This window comes from Cucumis melo, chromosome 6, assembly GCF_025177605.1.
Source record: "Cucumis melo cultivar AY chromosome 6, USDA_Cmelo_AY_1.0, whole genome shotgun sequence".
Lineage (NCBI taxonomy): Eukaryota > Viridiplantae > Streptophyta > Magnoliopsida > Cucurbitales > Cucurbitaceae > Cucumis > Cucumis melo.
This window is the reverse complement of record NC_066862.1, coordinates 6,734,385-6,751,914: the sequence shown is the minus strand read 5'-3', so window position 1 is coordinate 6,751,914 and position 17,530 is coordinate 6,734,385. Positions and strand designations below refer to the sequence as shown.

General features: G+C 27.4%; 3 protein-coding genes across 3 annotated transcripts; 2 read left to right on the top strand and 1 right to left on the bottom strand.

The window, feature by feature from the left end:
* The first annotated feature begins 1,495 nt into the window (after nt 1-1,495).
* On the top strand, nt 1,496-1,927 carry LOC103484208 (zinc finger A20 and AN1 domain-containing stress-associated protein 10-like). Its single transcript, XM_008441171.1, has one exon. The coding sequence runs from the start codon at nt 1,496-1,498 to the stop codon at nt 1,925-1,927; it is 432 nt and encodes a 143-aa protein (XP_008439393.1).
* A 3,293-nt stretch (nt 1,928-5,220) lies between these two features.
* LOC103484207 (zinc finger A20 and AN1 domain-containing stress-associated protein 10-like) lies at nt 5,221-5,655 on the top strand. The gene has a single exon (XM_008441170.1). It carries the CDS (start codon nt 5,221-5,223, stop codon nt 5,653-5,655), a length of 435 nt encoding a protein of 144 aa, XP_008439392.1.
* Nucleotides 5,656-9,482: 3,827 nt separating this feature from the next.
* On the bottom strand, nt 9,483-11,432 carry LOC103484007 (protein PSK SIMULATOR 1). Its single transcript, XM_008440895.3, has 2 exons — nt 10,853-11,432; nt 9,483-10,746 (listed from the first exon to the last, which is right to left on the bottom strand). Exons 1-2 carry the CDS (start codon nt 11,276-11,278, stop codon nt 9,757-9,759), a joined length of 1,416 nt encoding a protein of 471 aa, XP_008439117.2. The 5' UTR covers nt 11,279-11,432; the 3' UTR covers nt 9,483-9,756.
* Nucleotides 11,433-17,530: the final 6,098 nt, after the last annotated feature.

The following is a 17,530-nucleotide window of genomic DNA, read 5'->3' as shown; positions in this document are numbered from 1 at the left end:
CGTGTGAACAATGTTGTAAATGTTTTAGTTTATTTTACTATATTTAAAAATGTAAACCACCATGCAAATGTTATCAAAATATCCGAATGGAATGATAAAATAAAAATACACAAATGAGCATTTTTTTTTTTGTCGATAATTTTACTATATTTTATCAAATTTATCATTTTTGATAATTTATCGTGTATATTGCAACAAGCACCGCTGAATGAAAATTTAACCTTGTTTGTCTGGTACATATATAAACTATCAATTTTTCTTTTTGGATTTACTGTTTGGATAATAAGTAAATCCATTTGTAAATACCGATAATCATGGAAATAGAGATTAGGTGTGAGACTTGAGAATTTGAAAATAAATTGATAAAGACTATGTAAGATTTGATAATTATGTACAAACTTTGTGTTCATCTTGGCCGATAGTTTAGATGTACAAAGGTAAAAGAAGTTTTTTTTTTCTTTTTTGTTTTTTTGGAAAATGATTTGAGAATTTACGATCACAAATTGTTAACGATAAGTTATATAAATAATGAATATAATTAAAAAGTTAAAACTTATATAATATATTATTAGAGTTATGATGATTATTATATTATTTGTTTATTGAGGAAAATAATTAGAATTAGTTTGTTTAGTAAAAAGATGAAAGTTAATTTTAAGGGTTTTTTTAAATAAAAAAATCGACAAATTATTTACATTTTATAAAACAAAAACAATCAAAATATAAAATTCATTACACTTAATTTTTAAAATATAATTATTTTGTCAAACGTTGTACTTTTGATAATTTTACTCTATAAAGGTTTTCGAAAAAAAGAAATATCTCATATAAAAAAAACAAACATTTGTCACAGAAGCTCCTCTGAAGATAAGCTTTCTTCCAACACTCTAAGTTCAAGAACACCCTCAAAGATTAAAGCTCCTTTAAAGATACAAGCTTTCTTCCGAGACTCCAACTTCAAGAATATCACGTACTTCGCTTCCTCAACTCAAGCATAAGCATCCAGACGAGATAAAATCAGAGGATAAAATTTTAGAAATCAAACCACATCGCATCAGATCAACGTAAATACAACATCAATGCAAGTTCAACTCCACGAATCAAATTTCTGTGGAAATCTCGTGTGAATAAATATATCATTCAAAATTTAAAAGTTATATAATATATCATTAGACTTATATAGTGATTATTATTTATTTATTTGTTGAGAAAATAATTAGAATTAGTTAGTAAAAAGTTGAAAGTTAAAAAAATAAACATTTAAATATTGGAAAATATATATATGGTAAGAAGAAAGATATTTGGTTTTCCAAATTCCTTAAGGATTTAATTTATCTACACATTTTCCTAATTGGATTCATATATCAATATCTCTCTATATATAATATATAGAGCTCACTCGTTCTCATCATCAAAATACAAAGCAAATCCTCTTCCTCACTCAAATCGATTCGAGTTTCAATTTCAACAACGAAAAGATCAAAAAAGAAATTGAATGGCAACTGACGCTACTCTGTGCGCAAACAACTGTGGGTTTTATGGAAATCCGAACAATCAAAACTTGTGCTCCGCTTGTTACATTGCTTTCCTCAAAGAAACCGGCGTAAAATATTTTGAGCAACAAATAAGCTCAAAAAGTAAAATTAATCTTGAAACGAGACAATCTTCTTCTTCTGGATCATTGGAGAGTCCCGAAACGTGTGTTCACAATGATCCAGAGCCGTCGAAAACCAAAAATAGATGCGAAATTTGCGGGAAGAGGGTCGGAATCGTTGGATTTAGTTGCCGGTGTGGAGGTTGTTTTTGCGGCAAACATAGGTATCCTGAAGAGCATTCGTGCGGCTTTGATCACAAGGAGGATGGGCGGATGATTTTGGCCAAACAAATTGTTGAATGCAAGGCTGATAAATTGGAGTTTAGGGCTTAGATATTCGATATAGTTTTGTTTTCTTTATTGACAATGTAATAACATTTACTTGGATAATCAAAATATATTCTTTCATTGCTTTCCAAGGATTTTCTCTCGCTCGTCTAGTATTCAAATTTGAATGAACATATGTTGCGGAGAATGTGTCGATTCGATTTTATAAGATGTTTGTCTCACCTTTCTTTTTCCGTTGATTAGCGAGTAATATTAAATTTGACTACCAACTTTCCGACACCCTTTTGGTAATTGTCATTAGTCAACTCCACCTGCCTCCCTCGGTGACCACTGAGCCCACTATTAGTCAATCTTTTCCAATCAACACTCCTGTGACCCATTGAGTCCACTATTAGTCAACATTTTGTACTATCACTTTATAGTAAACTTTTAACTACCAACTCTAGCAACTATATTCATCAACCAACCTTGAGAAACATTAATAGAAACAATTTAGTTTATAACAAACAAAAAAATTGGTTCTACAGTAAAAAAAACATTAGTATAAGAATGACTTAACACTACAAGAATTTTGAGCTCTGTCGACATTTTTTTCTGTCGATGGAACAAAAAACATGGACAAAGATATGTTGTGCTGACGTAATTCCATTGCGTGGACACATTTTCATTTTTGCCAACGAAAATATATACGTGGGTAGAAAGTTGTATATTGCGTGGGCACATCATCGTTTTTGCCGACAAAAATATATATGTGGGCAAAAATGTGTCTAGTTTAAAGAAAAGTTTTTAAATTGGATTTTTACCAACGTTTATTTTTATTTATGGCCACATATCGTGTGTGGGCAAAGAATATAAATATTTGGCGACGTAATTTACATGAAAAAAACCCGCTTTCCTATACATATTTATGGCGGCGCAAAATTTAAACTTGGGGCAATGTAAATAAGGTAAGCAGAAGTTTTAAAAAAAACCTAGTTTTCATTTTTCTTTTCCCTCCCTCCCTCTTACAAACTCTTCTCCTCTCCCTTCTCTTTTCAAAAAATAGTACCAGCCGGAAACTCCATCAATTTTGCACGTCGTTCGCACTAGCATCTGGCACCGCCAGTGAGTTTCCCCTTCTTTTTTTCTTCGGCGAGCGCTTGGTTTTTTTTCCTTCACCTTCTTTTTCTCGAAACTCCCCCTCATTTATATTTTTTTGTCTCCGAAAAGCCTTTCATGGTTGCTTCAGATTTCCAAACCCCCTTTTTTCGATCATCCCCCGTTTCTGACTTCCCCCCTCCCCCGATTTTCGGGGGCCCTCCCCACCCACCTAAAATATGCATGTAGGGGAGAAAAAAAAATGATGCAATATCAATTTTGTGAAATAAAGTCCGATAATAAGTAGTTCTTTTATTTTTTTGTTTGTAGTACATGATTACAAGCACTGATTTTTGTATGTAAGAGAGTAAGAAAACGATAGTAAGAGAGTAAGAAAATTTATTTTTTGTTATTTTTTTCGTTCAAAATAAATATTTCCCGCTTTATGGTCATATTTATAAAAAAAAAAAGTTATTTTCAATTAAGATGAAAAATATTTGATTTGAAATTTAAATCGATATGATTATATTTACTCATTTCTCGGAAAAAAACACAATTTTATTTTGAAAATTGGTTAACAGGAGAATTTTTTTTCAGAACTATTTTATCTGTCAAAATTTTGATCTTTATTATTTTTTTCAAAACTATTTTATCTGTCAAAATTTTAATCTTTATTATTATCTTATGTTCGTAAATTATTCTTATTAATTAATTTTTTTATATGTTGATAACTAGACGGAAAAAAACTCACCACATGAAACCGTTTTTAGAAAAAAAATAATTACAACACACGTAACAGTTTCTAGTATGGAAAAGGTAAAAATAAGTTTATTTTAAAAAATGACAATAAATTTGGAAAAAATAAATTGTTTATGATTAAAATTTAAGAGGAAAAGAGAAAAATAATATTATTAATTTATAAATGGGACTAAAACTTCGCGTAGGTAAAAAAAGGAACATGAGTCATACCATAGGGTTTAGGGTGTACGGTATATAATCATTTTTTAGTATAATTATTTTAAAAATGACAAAAAAAAAAAAAGTTAAAATCATAGTTTTAATTTTTTTTATGATTATTAACACAAAATGATAGTTTACGAAAACAATCGATCTTAATAGTTATTGTTGTAATTAACATACAATTAATTGTCAAATAAAATAATGTGTTTGACTATTAATATAGAGTGATAATCTTAGATTTATCGGTATGATAAATTTTTTTATGTGACTAGTTTTTGTTTTAGTATGTTTGAAGGATAATTTTCTTAAAACTTCATGAGATGTTGTGGAATTCTATGCTTCCATCAAGGTTTAAAATATCGATGTTAATGGATATATTGATTTCAATGGATAATTTTTTTAAAATTATAAAAACAAAAAGTTTAAAAAATAAATTTAAATGAGTAAATAAATTTTTTACTATCATCAAATAAGTAAACATGTATATTATTTATATTAGTGTCATTTTGATATTTATCTTTTGTGATTCGTGAATTTTTTTATGATGCAATTGAAATATCGATTCATTCTTTCTATTTATATCCAACTCATGGAAATTTAAAACTATGGTTTTAACGTAAAATTTTGGTTTTTATTTTTGTATAAAAATTAATGAGAGAGAGTATTTTTTTTTTTAATTTTTTTAGGTATAAGGTATTTATGAAACTTTTAAATAGTTCTGAAGTATTTTTTTTTAATAAATTTTTAATTATTTCAATCCAAAACTGATGATTAAGGTATGTTGAACCATTTTTTAAAATTTAAGAACATTTTTTAAATTTTGAAAATTCAAAGATATTTTTTACATGTATATATCACAAAGTTTAGGGGTATTTTTATAACTATATTCTAAGAGATATAGTTAAAAATTTAAAACTTATATAATATATGATTAGAGAGTTACAATGATTATTATTTGTTTATTGAGGAAAATATTTAGAATTAGTTAGTTTAGTCAAAAGATGAAAGTTAATTTTAATCTCAAAAGGTCTTCGGAAAAAAGAAATATCTTATAAAAAAAACATTTAAATATTGAAAACAAAATAAAATATATGGTAAGTGGAAAAGATATTTGATTTTCCAAATTCTTTCGGGATTTAATTTATCTAATCATTTTCCTAATTGGATTCACATATCAATATCTCTATATATATAGAAAGAGAGAGCGCTCACTCATTCTCATCATCAAAATACAAAGCGAATCCTCTTCGTCACTCAAATCGATTCGAGTTCAACAACAAGAAGATCGAAAAACAAATTGAATGGCAACTGACGCTACTCCGTGCGCAAACAACTGTGGGTTTTATGGAAATCCGAACAATCGAAACCTGTGCTCCGTTTGTTACATGGCTTTCCTCAAAGAAACGGGTGTAAAATATTTTGAGCAACAAATAAACTCAAAAAGTAAGATTAATCTTGAAACGAGACAATCTTCTTCTTCTGGTGCATCGGAGAGTTCTGAAACTTGTGATCACAATGATCCAGCGCCACCGAAAACCAAAAGTAGATGCGAAATTTGTCGGAAGAAGGTCGGAATCATTGGATTTAGTTGCCGGTGTGGAGGTTGTTTTTGCGGCAAACATAGGTATCCTGAAAAGCATTCGTGCGGCTTTGATTACAAGGAGGTTGGACGGACGATTTTGGCCAAACAAATAGTTGAATGCAAGGCCGATAAATTGGAGTATAGGGAAGATTGATATGAAATTATTTGATATTTTTTTGTTATCTTTGCTGAGAATGTTATAAAGGTATATTCTTTCATTATTTTAAAAGGATTATTTTCTTTCCCTCTTCTCCTATACTTTGAATGAATAGGAAGGACTATAAGTTTTGGAGGATAATTTTTCAATCTAATTTTAAGAGGTTTTTGTTTCAAGGCTTTATGTTGGATCTAAATGCACTCTTTTTTGTTTGTTGACCAATGAATTATATCTGTATTAGTAATTAGTTTATAATCATTTTTATTTTTATAATTATGATAGAAATCGAGAGAAATGAGTTTTCTCTTGGAAATAAAAAAAAAACAAAACCAAATGATTATGAAAGTTTAAAATTGTAGGGTAAAAAAAATTTTCTCTGTAGGGTAAAAAAAATTAAAGTTTAAAATTGTAGGGACTAAAAGGAGTATTTTTAATTTTAGTGGTTTTTTTTCTTAAAGCTGAATTATAAGTTTGAATTTGAAACTTATTTGTTATTTGGTTTAAGTTTTGATAATTTTGCAAACACTTTGAAAAAGAAGTTAAGTTTATTTGAATTAGTGTTAACAAAAGTTTTAGTCAATTAAATCAAATGATTATAATTTAATTAGGTTGGGTTTAAGTTTTTCAGAAAAATTTAACTTTTTTCTGTCGATTTAAACGATTCCTTGATAATTTTCAAATTAATCGATAATAAATTTAAATCTAACCATTTAATGAAATCTTAAATTAAAATATAAAAATATCCAAAGTTCTAGAAAGTTCATAAAAATATAAGATCACAGACCATGTATATAATAACCATTCTAATTTAAAAATCCGATTAAATGATTTATAAGTTATTTCATATTTTTTAAAAATAAATAAAGACATATTTGTACCTGTTTTTGCCCAATTTCAATTTTCTTTTGTTGATATTCCCATTCTTTTGGCTTTTTCTAAGGATATTTGTTAAATGAGAAAAAAGAATCCCAAGAAATTGAAACTGACTATAGTTTTAAAAATACTTCTAAAATATAATTATATTTTAAATTTTATCAATATTAGACAGTTATAATACGTTTTACTATATTAGTAATTAAGTTAATTTCAAAATTATTTAACATAGTTCTTCCAGAATTTTATTGTAGTCAATATTTGATTTTTTTTCTATTTTTTTTTTTTTTTGTTTTTGTATATAAAAAGAACTTTTTTTGTGTGTGATTTGATTTTGTTTTGAAATTTAATTTTAATTTTCCATCATATTTAGGCCTGGGCCAGGCCCATACACAGATAATGGGCCAGGCCCATACACAGATAATGAGCCAACTTGGTTTGGCCTAGGAACTTCTACTCACTGTAGCTCATCCCTTCTTAATCTCAACAATGTCTTTACAAATACCATTGAATTTATTTTTTTTCTTTTCTTTAATGTACCATATTAACATCATGTTCAGTCCAACTAAAGCAATTTTTGTATGATATTCATCTCTCCAATTTTTATGTCCATTTTATTGTAGTTTTAACGTATTCTTGGAGTTGTTATTTGATTTGAAAAGATGTTTTTCTAAATTGTATTCTTTTTCTTGTTTATTAGCCTTGAGAGAGTAAATGGTGTTTGTTGGTTTTGTCCTTTGTGTTTTTCTAAAAAAGGACAATAAGTTATTGATCAAATTGATTGTTTAGCTATTATTCACATCTATTTTCAAACAATCTTATTTTATCGTGCAATTGTTTACTATTGTTCGCACGAGATTGTAAAAAAAATTAATTTGTGGAGTCGAATTTAAAATTATGTTGTTTTATATGGATATAGTTAGATTTTTATGTCATATTCTTTATTATTATTTTTTTTTTCTCTTGAACATATACACTGCACTTATAAGAGGAGCATGTAAATGTTCTTGAAATCGAAGTTTATAAAAGTTTTTCAATCTTCAAAAGACTCTAATCTTCCAACTGTGTTCAATTAAGTCTTATCGACACTTTTAATTCATATTGATGTGATAATTTATGTTTGCAAACATTCCTTATTTAGCAATTACAAAATTATAATTTAGAACTTACTGGTATATATTTAAAAATATTCATTAAATTTTAGTCTAGTCGAAAATTCTTTTAAATGACAAAACTATTTAAAAATAGTAAAATTATGGTCCATTCATATCTATCAATGATATTTTATTATAGTATTAAATATTTTGTTTAATTTTTGTGTATTTGAAAACAACACCTAAGTTATATGTTAAAATAATCATAAAAGTTGTAAATTGAAAATATTAAATACCAGCAATTACAAGCTATTCTCTATTCATGCCTATGTTGAATTTTAAGTGGTTAGCAACTAACTATTTATTTATTTTTATTTTCAAAGGTATTGAATAACAACTAATACTTATTAATTACTCATTTTATTATATTATTTATTATTGTTTTCGGGTACTTTTTTTTATATATATAATCCGATATATTATATCAAATATAGATTGAGAATTTAAATTATATATCTAAGATCTTAGTTAAGTTTTCGAAAATATAATATTTATACAGAAGAATTTGAACCTTTACTCTAAAAAAAAGATAATACATATCATTTGCTCACTTTTATCGGCAATAAAACTAAGAGAAATTTAAACATCATATAGTATTAATTCTCTATAAACAATTAGGCAAACCCCCCAGAAAATTAGGTAGTTGATCTTCCAAAGAAAGGAAGAATATACACACATAATATATTAAAGAATATTCAATATTCATATTTATGACAAAGGGTGCAAATATATGAATATTGATTAATATATATTTTATTCCTTATAAATTAAAGGACACATAATCACTCTTTGTCAAAAAGAAAAAAGAATCACCTATTGTTGTGGACACACAATCACTTTAGGGGGCTCTCAACAATGAAGTGAGGTTTAAGGATTTTTAAAAAAAAACAACATAAAATAAAAGTGAAAAGAAGAAAAAAAGAATAATAAAGAATAGGAATATATATAAATATATATATATATAAGAGAAAAAGGGGGAATTAAGTGATGATTAATGGATTTTAAAGCTTCCATTAACTAATTAATAGTAAACATTAGAAAGAGGATGAGTTTGGTCCCATTTTAACAAACTTCTAATGTTTTAGATTTGAACAACCTAAGCCACTTTAGATTTATCATTATTCTTTCTTTACAGCTCATCCTCATATGATTTTCTTTTTTTAAAATAATAATAATAATAATAATAATAATAATAATAATAATAATAATAATAATCTTTCTCCTTTTTTCTTTTTCAAATGTTAATTTATAACGTTTACTATTAAATCACCAACTCTCATTTAATTTACTTCTATCATAATGATGCTATTTTTTCCCCCAAAATTTTTATTAATTACTAAATTGTGATATAGTTAATCAAATTGCTACTTCAAATGTAATTCAAATATTAGAACACTAATCCCAAGTTTATAAGTTTGTTTATTTTAATGAAAAAATAATATAAACATACAACGTCATTCTAGAGAAATTTACAAATATAAGAGTGAACATGATTGTGTCCACTAATGATTGAATTTACATTTTTTATTATATTTTGTAAATATTTTCAACGATTTATTATTTACAATAACTTTTCTTTTCACCGTAAATCCAACACTAAACAACCAACCTACAAAAATTTGAAGTTCTACTAAACATGAAAAATCAAGGCAGCATCTAATAGTTCAATTTGTTATGATCTAGAAGCATGTTTAGACACCTATTAAACATTTTCAAAAACTCTACAAAATTAGGATCTTTAAGACACCCTAAATAGATCATCCAAAAAATTCAATTACTCACTCCAAACCTTAAAAGAAAAAAAATGCATTACTTTCTACATGTAGAATAATTTTTGACATCATCACTAAACTAAATTTATTACTATATGTCACTCAATATTATAACATTAATTTTTTTTAGATAACTAAACAAAATAGAACTTACCATCATATTCATTTACAAAGATAAAAGTTTACAATATACATCTTGCAGAGTTAAATTAAGATCAGCCAAAACAAACCCTACTGTCCACTTCAAATGATATTCAGAATTTACCAAACCAAAAAAAATTGAATCTATATATCAATTTTCATGAGGCAATGAAATTGTTGCAAGCAAACAAGGCATTAGCAGTCATTTCTCTTTCAAATCTCCAAATATAATTCAACCCCACAAGCAATTCTGTAATGGCAGCTTCTGTCTTGTCTTTGTTAGCAAAATAAAGCGTTTGCAAAAGCATTACATTAGTCTTTGGTGCCATGTAATTTTGCTGCTCAAAACTCCTTTCACTTTGCCATTTTATCATGTTTTGTGCTAATGGCGACATCCACCCCAATATCCTCCCCATTGCCTCCCTCCATTCACCTGCCAATGACGCGTCGCTAGCCGTGAATCCAACCCCTCTCAACCGCGCTCTCAACGACGTCCTTACACTATTCGGTAGCATTGAGTATAGATCGTCTCTTGCGTCCACACCCACAAGTTGTGGCGACTTAATCATTTTATCCATCACTATGATCAAGTTGGCATAATGCAAGGCCAACCCCGCTGCTCCTAGTGTCGTCGGTGGCGGCTTTAAAAGTTTCAAATTTGATTCGAAGAATCCGTTTTTAGTCGTCGTGGGATCAGAATCCTTGGCGTTGTCGTTTAAGTTCTTGAGCGGGTGAACGGCGGCGGAGGCGGAGAGGCTACGAGGGAGAGAAGATGGGAATTGATGTGCTAAACCAAAAACAAGTTTAATTCTTGCTAGTGTTGTGAAAATTGACCTTGCTAGAATTGATATCACTGTGTCGAATGTTTTGTTCCAAAGAGATTTTTCTTTCAAATACTTTACTTCTTGTCTTTGCCATAAGATCTTCTGTTGTAGATCCAAGATCTTTTGCTCTTTAAGAGAAATCTCTAATGGTGGAGTAGAGCTATTGTTCTGTTCTTGTTGACAACTCTGTAAATTTGCAACTGCTTTTCTCAAACCAGTTTCCATTATTGAAAGCTCATCCATTTCTCTATGAAGATTCGCCGTCATTGTAACTAATCTCTCAATTCTCTTATTCCTACACTCCATTTCCTTCTCGCTCAATATCTGTAAATCAAAAAACCCAAAAATCAGCACCAACGTTCCTGTTTTACATTATAAAAAAAAAACAGAGCGAGCTTTTGAGTTAAGTGGTTATTTAAATAAAACATACCCAATTGTGAAGATCGCGACCGGAGTCAGCAAATTCAAGAAACAAGCGATGGAAGGACCGGAGATCAGGATGGTCACATTTGATGCACAAAGGGGAAACAGAGTTAGCAAGGAGACGAAGATTTTCAGTGATTTCAGCACAAGCAAGAGCAAGGAGGAAATCGTCATCATTAGAGACAATTTTATGGACACCTTCAAGAGAAATGGATTGATTACGAAGACGAGTAATGTTGTGGTCGGAGAGAGAGTTCCATAGATGCAAAAGCTTGGACATGAGGCCGGCGATTTCAAAGGATAAAACGGCGACGTTGGGGGATTTCTTAGAGGACGTGGGCTTGAAATTGGGGGTGGTTGAAGAAGCTCGAACGACATCGAATTTGTTAGAGACGGCGTTTTTTACCTTGATTAGCCAGGTTTCGAGAGCCATGGTTTTGAATTTTGAAGGATTGAAGAGTTTTGAGAGGTTCCACTAACTCTGGGAATGGGAATGGGAATGGGAATGGGAATGGGAATGGGAATGGCGATGAGAATGGCATATTTATTTATCAGTAATAAGAAAATGAAAAGAGGGAAACATAGACAGTTGGAGACCGGAGTGTGTATTTTTTTATAAATATAAATATATTATATATTATATATAATAATAATAATAATAATAATAATAATAATAATAATAATAATAATAATAATAATAAAAAATTGTTTTCAAATTGTTGATGATTTCGATTGGATTGAAGGTATTATTAATTAATACGAATAAAATAGACAAAAAAAACTTTATGGAATTTCCCATTCGCAAAGCTTCCATACTTTTGATTTATTAAATTACATTTGAGGGAAGCGGGGGAATTCTTTTATATTCATATAAAATTATTTAGGTTGGTTAATTCATATTCAGATACTCGTAATTATAAAGATACTTATCATGTTAATCATCATCGATTATTTACTTATTTATTTTAATACAAATTATAAAGATAAGGGGGGATCATATCTCTAAAATAATTTTAATTTAGTCAATTCAAAGTTATAATTCTATTGGGTTACTTAGTAATTTTACTAAGAAAATTTGTAAAAAATGACAGTAAAATTGAAAATATATTTATATTTGCAAAATTGTGCAAGATTTTTTTTATTTAATAAACTTTTTCCATAAAGTTTAAATATTTTTTTATTATTCTTCTTAAATGAACTCAAGTGACATATCTCAACATGTAGACTCTCAATTTTGAAGTCAAAGTTTTAATTTTTCCATCTTAATTAATACCTTTACACTATATATTTTTAAATTAAAACAAGTTTGGAAAAAAAATCCTTAAAATTGTACCGTAAAAAATTTTGAAAAATTATTTTAAATAATAAAATTACTTTAAAATATTTATACATAAAACATAATATCATATTTTATTTACCACTATTTACATCTATGCAACGAATATAACATAATATCACACATTATCAACTATGCAGGTTTGTCGTAATCTATGAATTATTATGTGATGTTTTGTTATATTAAGAAATAATTTGGTAAATTTTGTAATATTTGAAAAATGTGGTAGTCATTTTTTTGGTAAGGAGAAATTACCGGTTATATTTAGGGAGTGGAGAGTAAAAGAAAAAATAAAGAAAAAGAATGAGATGGGTAGCGCGTGTAGAATATATAAATAAAGGCTACTTTGTCATGTAGTGGATTCAACCCAACACACGCTTGGGACGAGCGTGGGGGGAACAATAATATCACACTCTTTCTTCTTTTCTTTTTTCCCTTTTTCTTTTTCTTTTATCTGTCTTCTTTTCTTTTCTTTTCTTTTCTTTTCTTTTTTATTTTTACTATTAAGTGGGATATGTTTTTTTTTTATATATATATATATATATATATATATATATATAAAATTAAAAATAATAAAGAATAGTTATCTCCAAGTCGGCAACATTAACCTTTTTTTCTTCTTCTTTTGCAGATGGTGTTTCAATGTAAAATGAAAGCAAGGGCATCCTGTCATTATTGGTTTGCCTTCTTCCTTTTTGTTAATTTTCATGTGTCACCCATTTTAATTTTGCTTCTTCTCTCTTTAACCTCTTTTTATTTCTATTTTTAACTTCTTCCCCCCCCCCCCCCCCCCAAATTCATTGCTACCTTTCCTACATTTTATATGGAATCTAATCCAAGTCTAAAATATTGATGTTGGAGGTCTTTATTTTTTAAAATTGTTTACACACATTTAAATAATAATACTTCAAGTATGGATTACTGTGGTAGGATATATTTAATTAAATCTTTAGATTATTAATTGAATATGGACTAAATAAGTAGAAGTTCATTTTTAGATTGTTGATTAGAGTTTGATGAGAACCCTAATAAAACTAGTATATAACTAAATTTTAAGTCTCTAAAGTATACTAAAACAATCAACACTATTTTTCTTTTATCCAAGAGAAAGATTCCATTCAACATATTTAGATTTTGATTGAGGATGACAATATAGTCCTCTTATAGTTATTGTCATTATCATCTTTAGAGTAATCAATTCAATGTAAAGTAACAGTGTTAACAACAAATCTATTAGATATTATATTAAATTTATCCTCTCTCCAATAATTTAAGTTTTTTTTTATTAATTAATAATTTTAAAAAAGGAATTTAAAAATAAATTTAAATTAATAAATAAAAATTTTATTATTTTCAAATAAGAAAATATTTCTATTATTTCTATTAATGATTTTTTATGTTTATTTGTGTGTTTCGTAAATTTTTGTACCTTCAAATGATAATATTGATTTATCACTCTATGATGTCAAAAGAAACTTAAAGCTAATGTTATTATTCATTGAAACTATTAACTAATGATTCTTTTGAATTGAAATAAATTTATAAGGAAATTTCGTTTTGTCTATTTGGTTGATCACATGCATAGTTATTTGTAATTAATTGACCCAACACCATATGAGATATGTTGCAATGGTTGAGACAAAGAGATTCTTCTAAATTAAAACATTCGCCTACTCTCCATTCTAATTTGATGTTTATCTTCAAACATCTTCACTTGGACATAATCTATCATGACAAGTAACAAATTTTAGGATTCCACAACTTACCTAAATACTCTATATAACTTTAGTTAATATGGATATTTATTATTTGGAAAAAATTTTAACCTTTAAATAAAATATATCATTATTGTCGAGTTATAATTGTTTTAATATGATTTTATACGACTATTATTATAATAGCATAGTTGGTTCTCTTAATATAAGGATTTGAGTTTTTACTTTTTTAGTTTAGGACTATGCATAGTCGATCGAAGAGTATGATTATATGTTCATAATGACACGTGAACAATGAAATGTCTTTTAAACGATATGATTTTTGTATTTTTTTTCAATCAAGTAAACCTATGATCTAGATCCACTATGCTATCTCTTAGCTTACCCTACATTTGTCAATAGAACCCTAGAAATCTTTGCAACGAATATTAAAGATGATTTGAATAGGTACAAACACATTTGAAACGCAAATATATATTCATTAGCCCCATATCGATTAGTAGACAAGATTATTGATATACATATGTAGTTAATAATAATAATAACTACGATGAAAATTAGATTTCTTAATTGATTTTGAAAACTAAAAAAAAGTTGAAAAATAATAATAATAATAACTACGATGATGATTAGTTTTTTTTGAATTAGACTTGTTTCTAAGTCTTTGAATAGAATCTAAAATTTTAGCCAAGTTTCTAAGATAAAAATATACTTATAAATATTACATTTTTTTTTTAAGTAGGTATCAAAAGCAAGAAAATTCATAGAGTTAGATAGTATTTATAAACTCAATTTTAAAAAGGAAAGAGTTATCATCAACAAGAAGTTAAAAAAGTATTGAGATCAATGAGTTGTACCTAATTGTTTTTCTCATTCTTTTAATTTGTTTGCATGTGTGCTTTGACTATATGTATATGTCATTTGTCTCTATAATGCAAGTGCAAGGTTTATTAAATTTATGGATTTTTTCTTGATAAAGCTAAAATGATTGTTTAACAATAGAAAAAAAGAGAGGATTCAAAAAATTGAGATATATTTGGGTATAATATATATATATATATATATTAGAGAATAGAGAATGGATATGATAATTTAAAAATGAAGATATGAGAACGTGAAGAGGGTATATATGGTATAGTAAGTACTACGGCAACCTTACGCTTACTCTCTCTCTCTCTCTCTCTTTTGGATTATTATTGAATAATGCAAACATAAAAAGAAACAATAAAGAAATGGGCAGCACCATCATGCTCTTAATTATTCATTCATATACTCACATGGCCTTAGTGCAAATTTAAATATTTCTTTTCCAAAAATATATATTAAATTGTAAAAACAATACCCAATTCACAAAAATAAAAATCTTAGACCGAAGAGTGTTATTAATTAACCACTTTAGGGCTGGTTATGTTGGAAGCACTTTGTATGTGTATTATATATATATATATATATATATATATATATATATATATATGTATGTATGTATGTATTTTTTATTATTATTAAAGATGATCCCTCTTTCAATTTTTTCATCATTTATCATAATCATCATCTACATATCTTAAGTAATGGAAATATATTTAAAGATTGTATATGTGGTGTGGTATTTGTTTTTTCACCAATGGTTGAGCTTTTGGGTATCAATGGAACAACAGTGGAAGATATGGCTGTTGAGTTGTCGGTAAATGATTAGGCAAAACCTCCTTCAACTTCTCTCCTTATCTCTCTCTCTCTCTCTCTCTCTTTACTTCCCCTTTTGGTAAAAGTGCCCTTCTTTCTCTCTCTACCCTTCATGTTTTGTTTCTCTCTCTTAACCCTAAACATGAAATTGACTATTCGTTCAATTTGCTTTCTATTATTTTATTCTTTTACCCATATGCCATCTTATTATAAATGAATGTTGAAAAGCAAATGGGTTGAGGAAATTTTGGATTTGTGGTTGAGGGAGAGACAGACGGAGATGATGTGTTATATATATTGATATATTATTTGGAATGATGATTTTATTATTCAAAATTTTCTTTTTTATGATGAAGATAAAAAGTGTGTGTAATCAACTTAGGGGAAAAAAGGTTTGGGTTTGTTTGAAAGGGTTAATTTTTATCATTTATTTTTGCCTCTTTATTTATTTTTTTACATGTATAATTAAAAGAGGGGGGGTAGTGATTTTACTGTGACAATCATTAGTTGAGGGATAATTCTTGATAGGGTAATGGATTGGAAATTCACCCCATAAAAGTTACTTTTCATTTTATTTATTTATTGATAAACCAAATTTGACCTTGACAATATTTTTTTGCTTTTTTTGAGTCAATTTATTTATCCTATCCAAAATGACATTTAATTTTTTTCTCAACACTTTTGAAAATTCAATAACCAAAATAATGTGGGCATGAAATAAAAGTAATTCTTACAAAATCTTTAAATTGATTCTCTTTTTAAATTTTAAGGTTTAAATTGATATAATTATCATTAATTTAATGGTTTAATTGATACTACTTCAAAATTATTGAGAGATTAACTAAAGTAATTTTTTTCCTCATTTTTTTAAAAAACATTTGTACATATCATGACACAATTCATAACAATGTGAATGTTGTGGATGATCACATGTATTGCATATAAGTTTAATAATATGGTAGAATTGGATAAATGAGTTAAGATTTTTTTTTTTAATAAGTAAAAATCTTTTTCACAATTAGGAAATGGGAAAGAAATCTTATTGGGAAGCCATCCTCCATAGGCAATATAATGGGAATTACAACCAAGAAATGCACATGCCCAATATGTGTATATATATATATATATATATATATATATATATATATATATATATATATATATATATATATATATAAGAGATGAATATGAAAATAATCCATCTCTAGAGATTATTATTATTATTATTATTGCTTAGAAGAATTGTGGGCAAAGGAAGGCCATCCCCATGCCTTTGCCCATGTGTTTCAATTGTCAAAACCCTACAAACTTGGCCACTTGTCAATTTGCGGTTGGTTTGTTATTGTAATTGCAAATTGATCCCATATTTAAATAAATTAAACACACATTGTTTTAAGCAATCTCTTGAAATTCTAAGTATGGGAGATTTTGTGTTCCTTATTGGTTCATATAACAATGTTTAATCAATTAATTCATGGAGGTGAATGGTTGACTAGTTTTTAACAAATTGCTAAGCTCTTGGACTTTGGTTAGATTACATTTTATAACATTTTGTGGGTAAAATATGGTTTTTGACTTGTCTTTTTGTACGAATTCAGTGTACAAAATTGTAGGGGAATATCTCTTTTCTTTAAAATGATTCATTCACCGACTTTTAATGTTTAAAATCTTTTTGTAAAAGTGTTACCATTTAGGTGAGATGAAAAAGATTTGAACCTAATTAATAGTTTATAATTAAAACTTGTAGTGCATGCAAATTCATGCACAATCGGCATATAATTTTGAGCAAAATTCTATTAGTTATGATCACAATATTTCACTCTATATGTTAATGTGAGCTTAGAAATTTGTTCAGCTTATCTAATAGTCCAAATGTCCAATCACAATTTGCCTTGTGACGAATTTTTTAAAAGTATTTTTTTACTTTATTTTTTTACGTAGTTAGATGATCAAG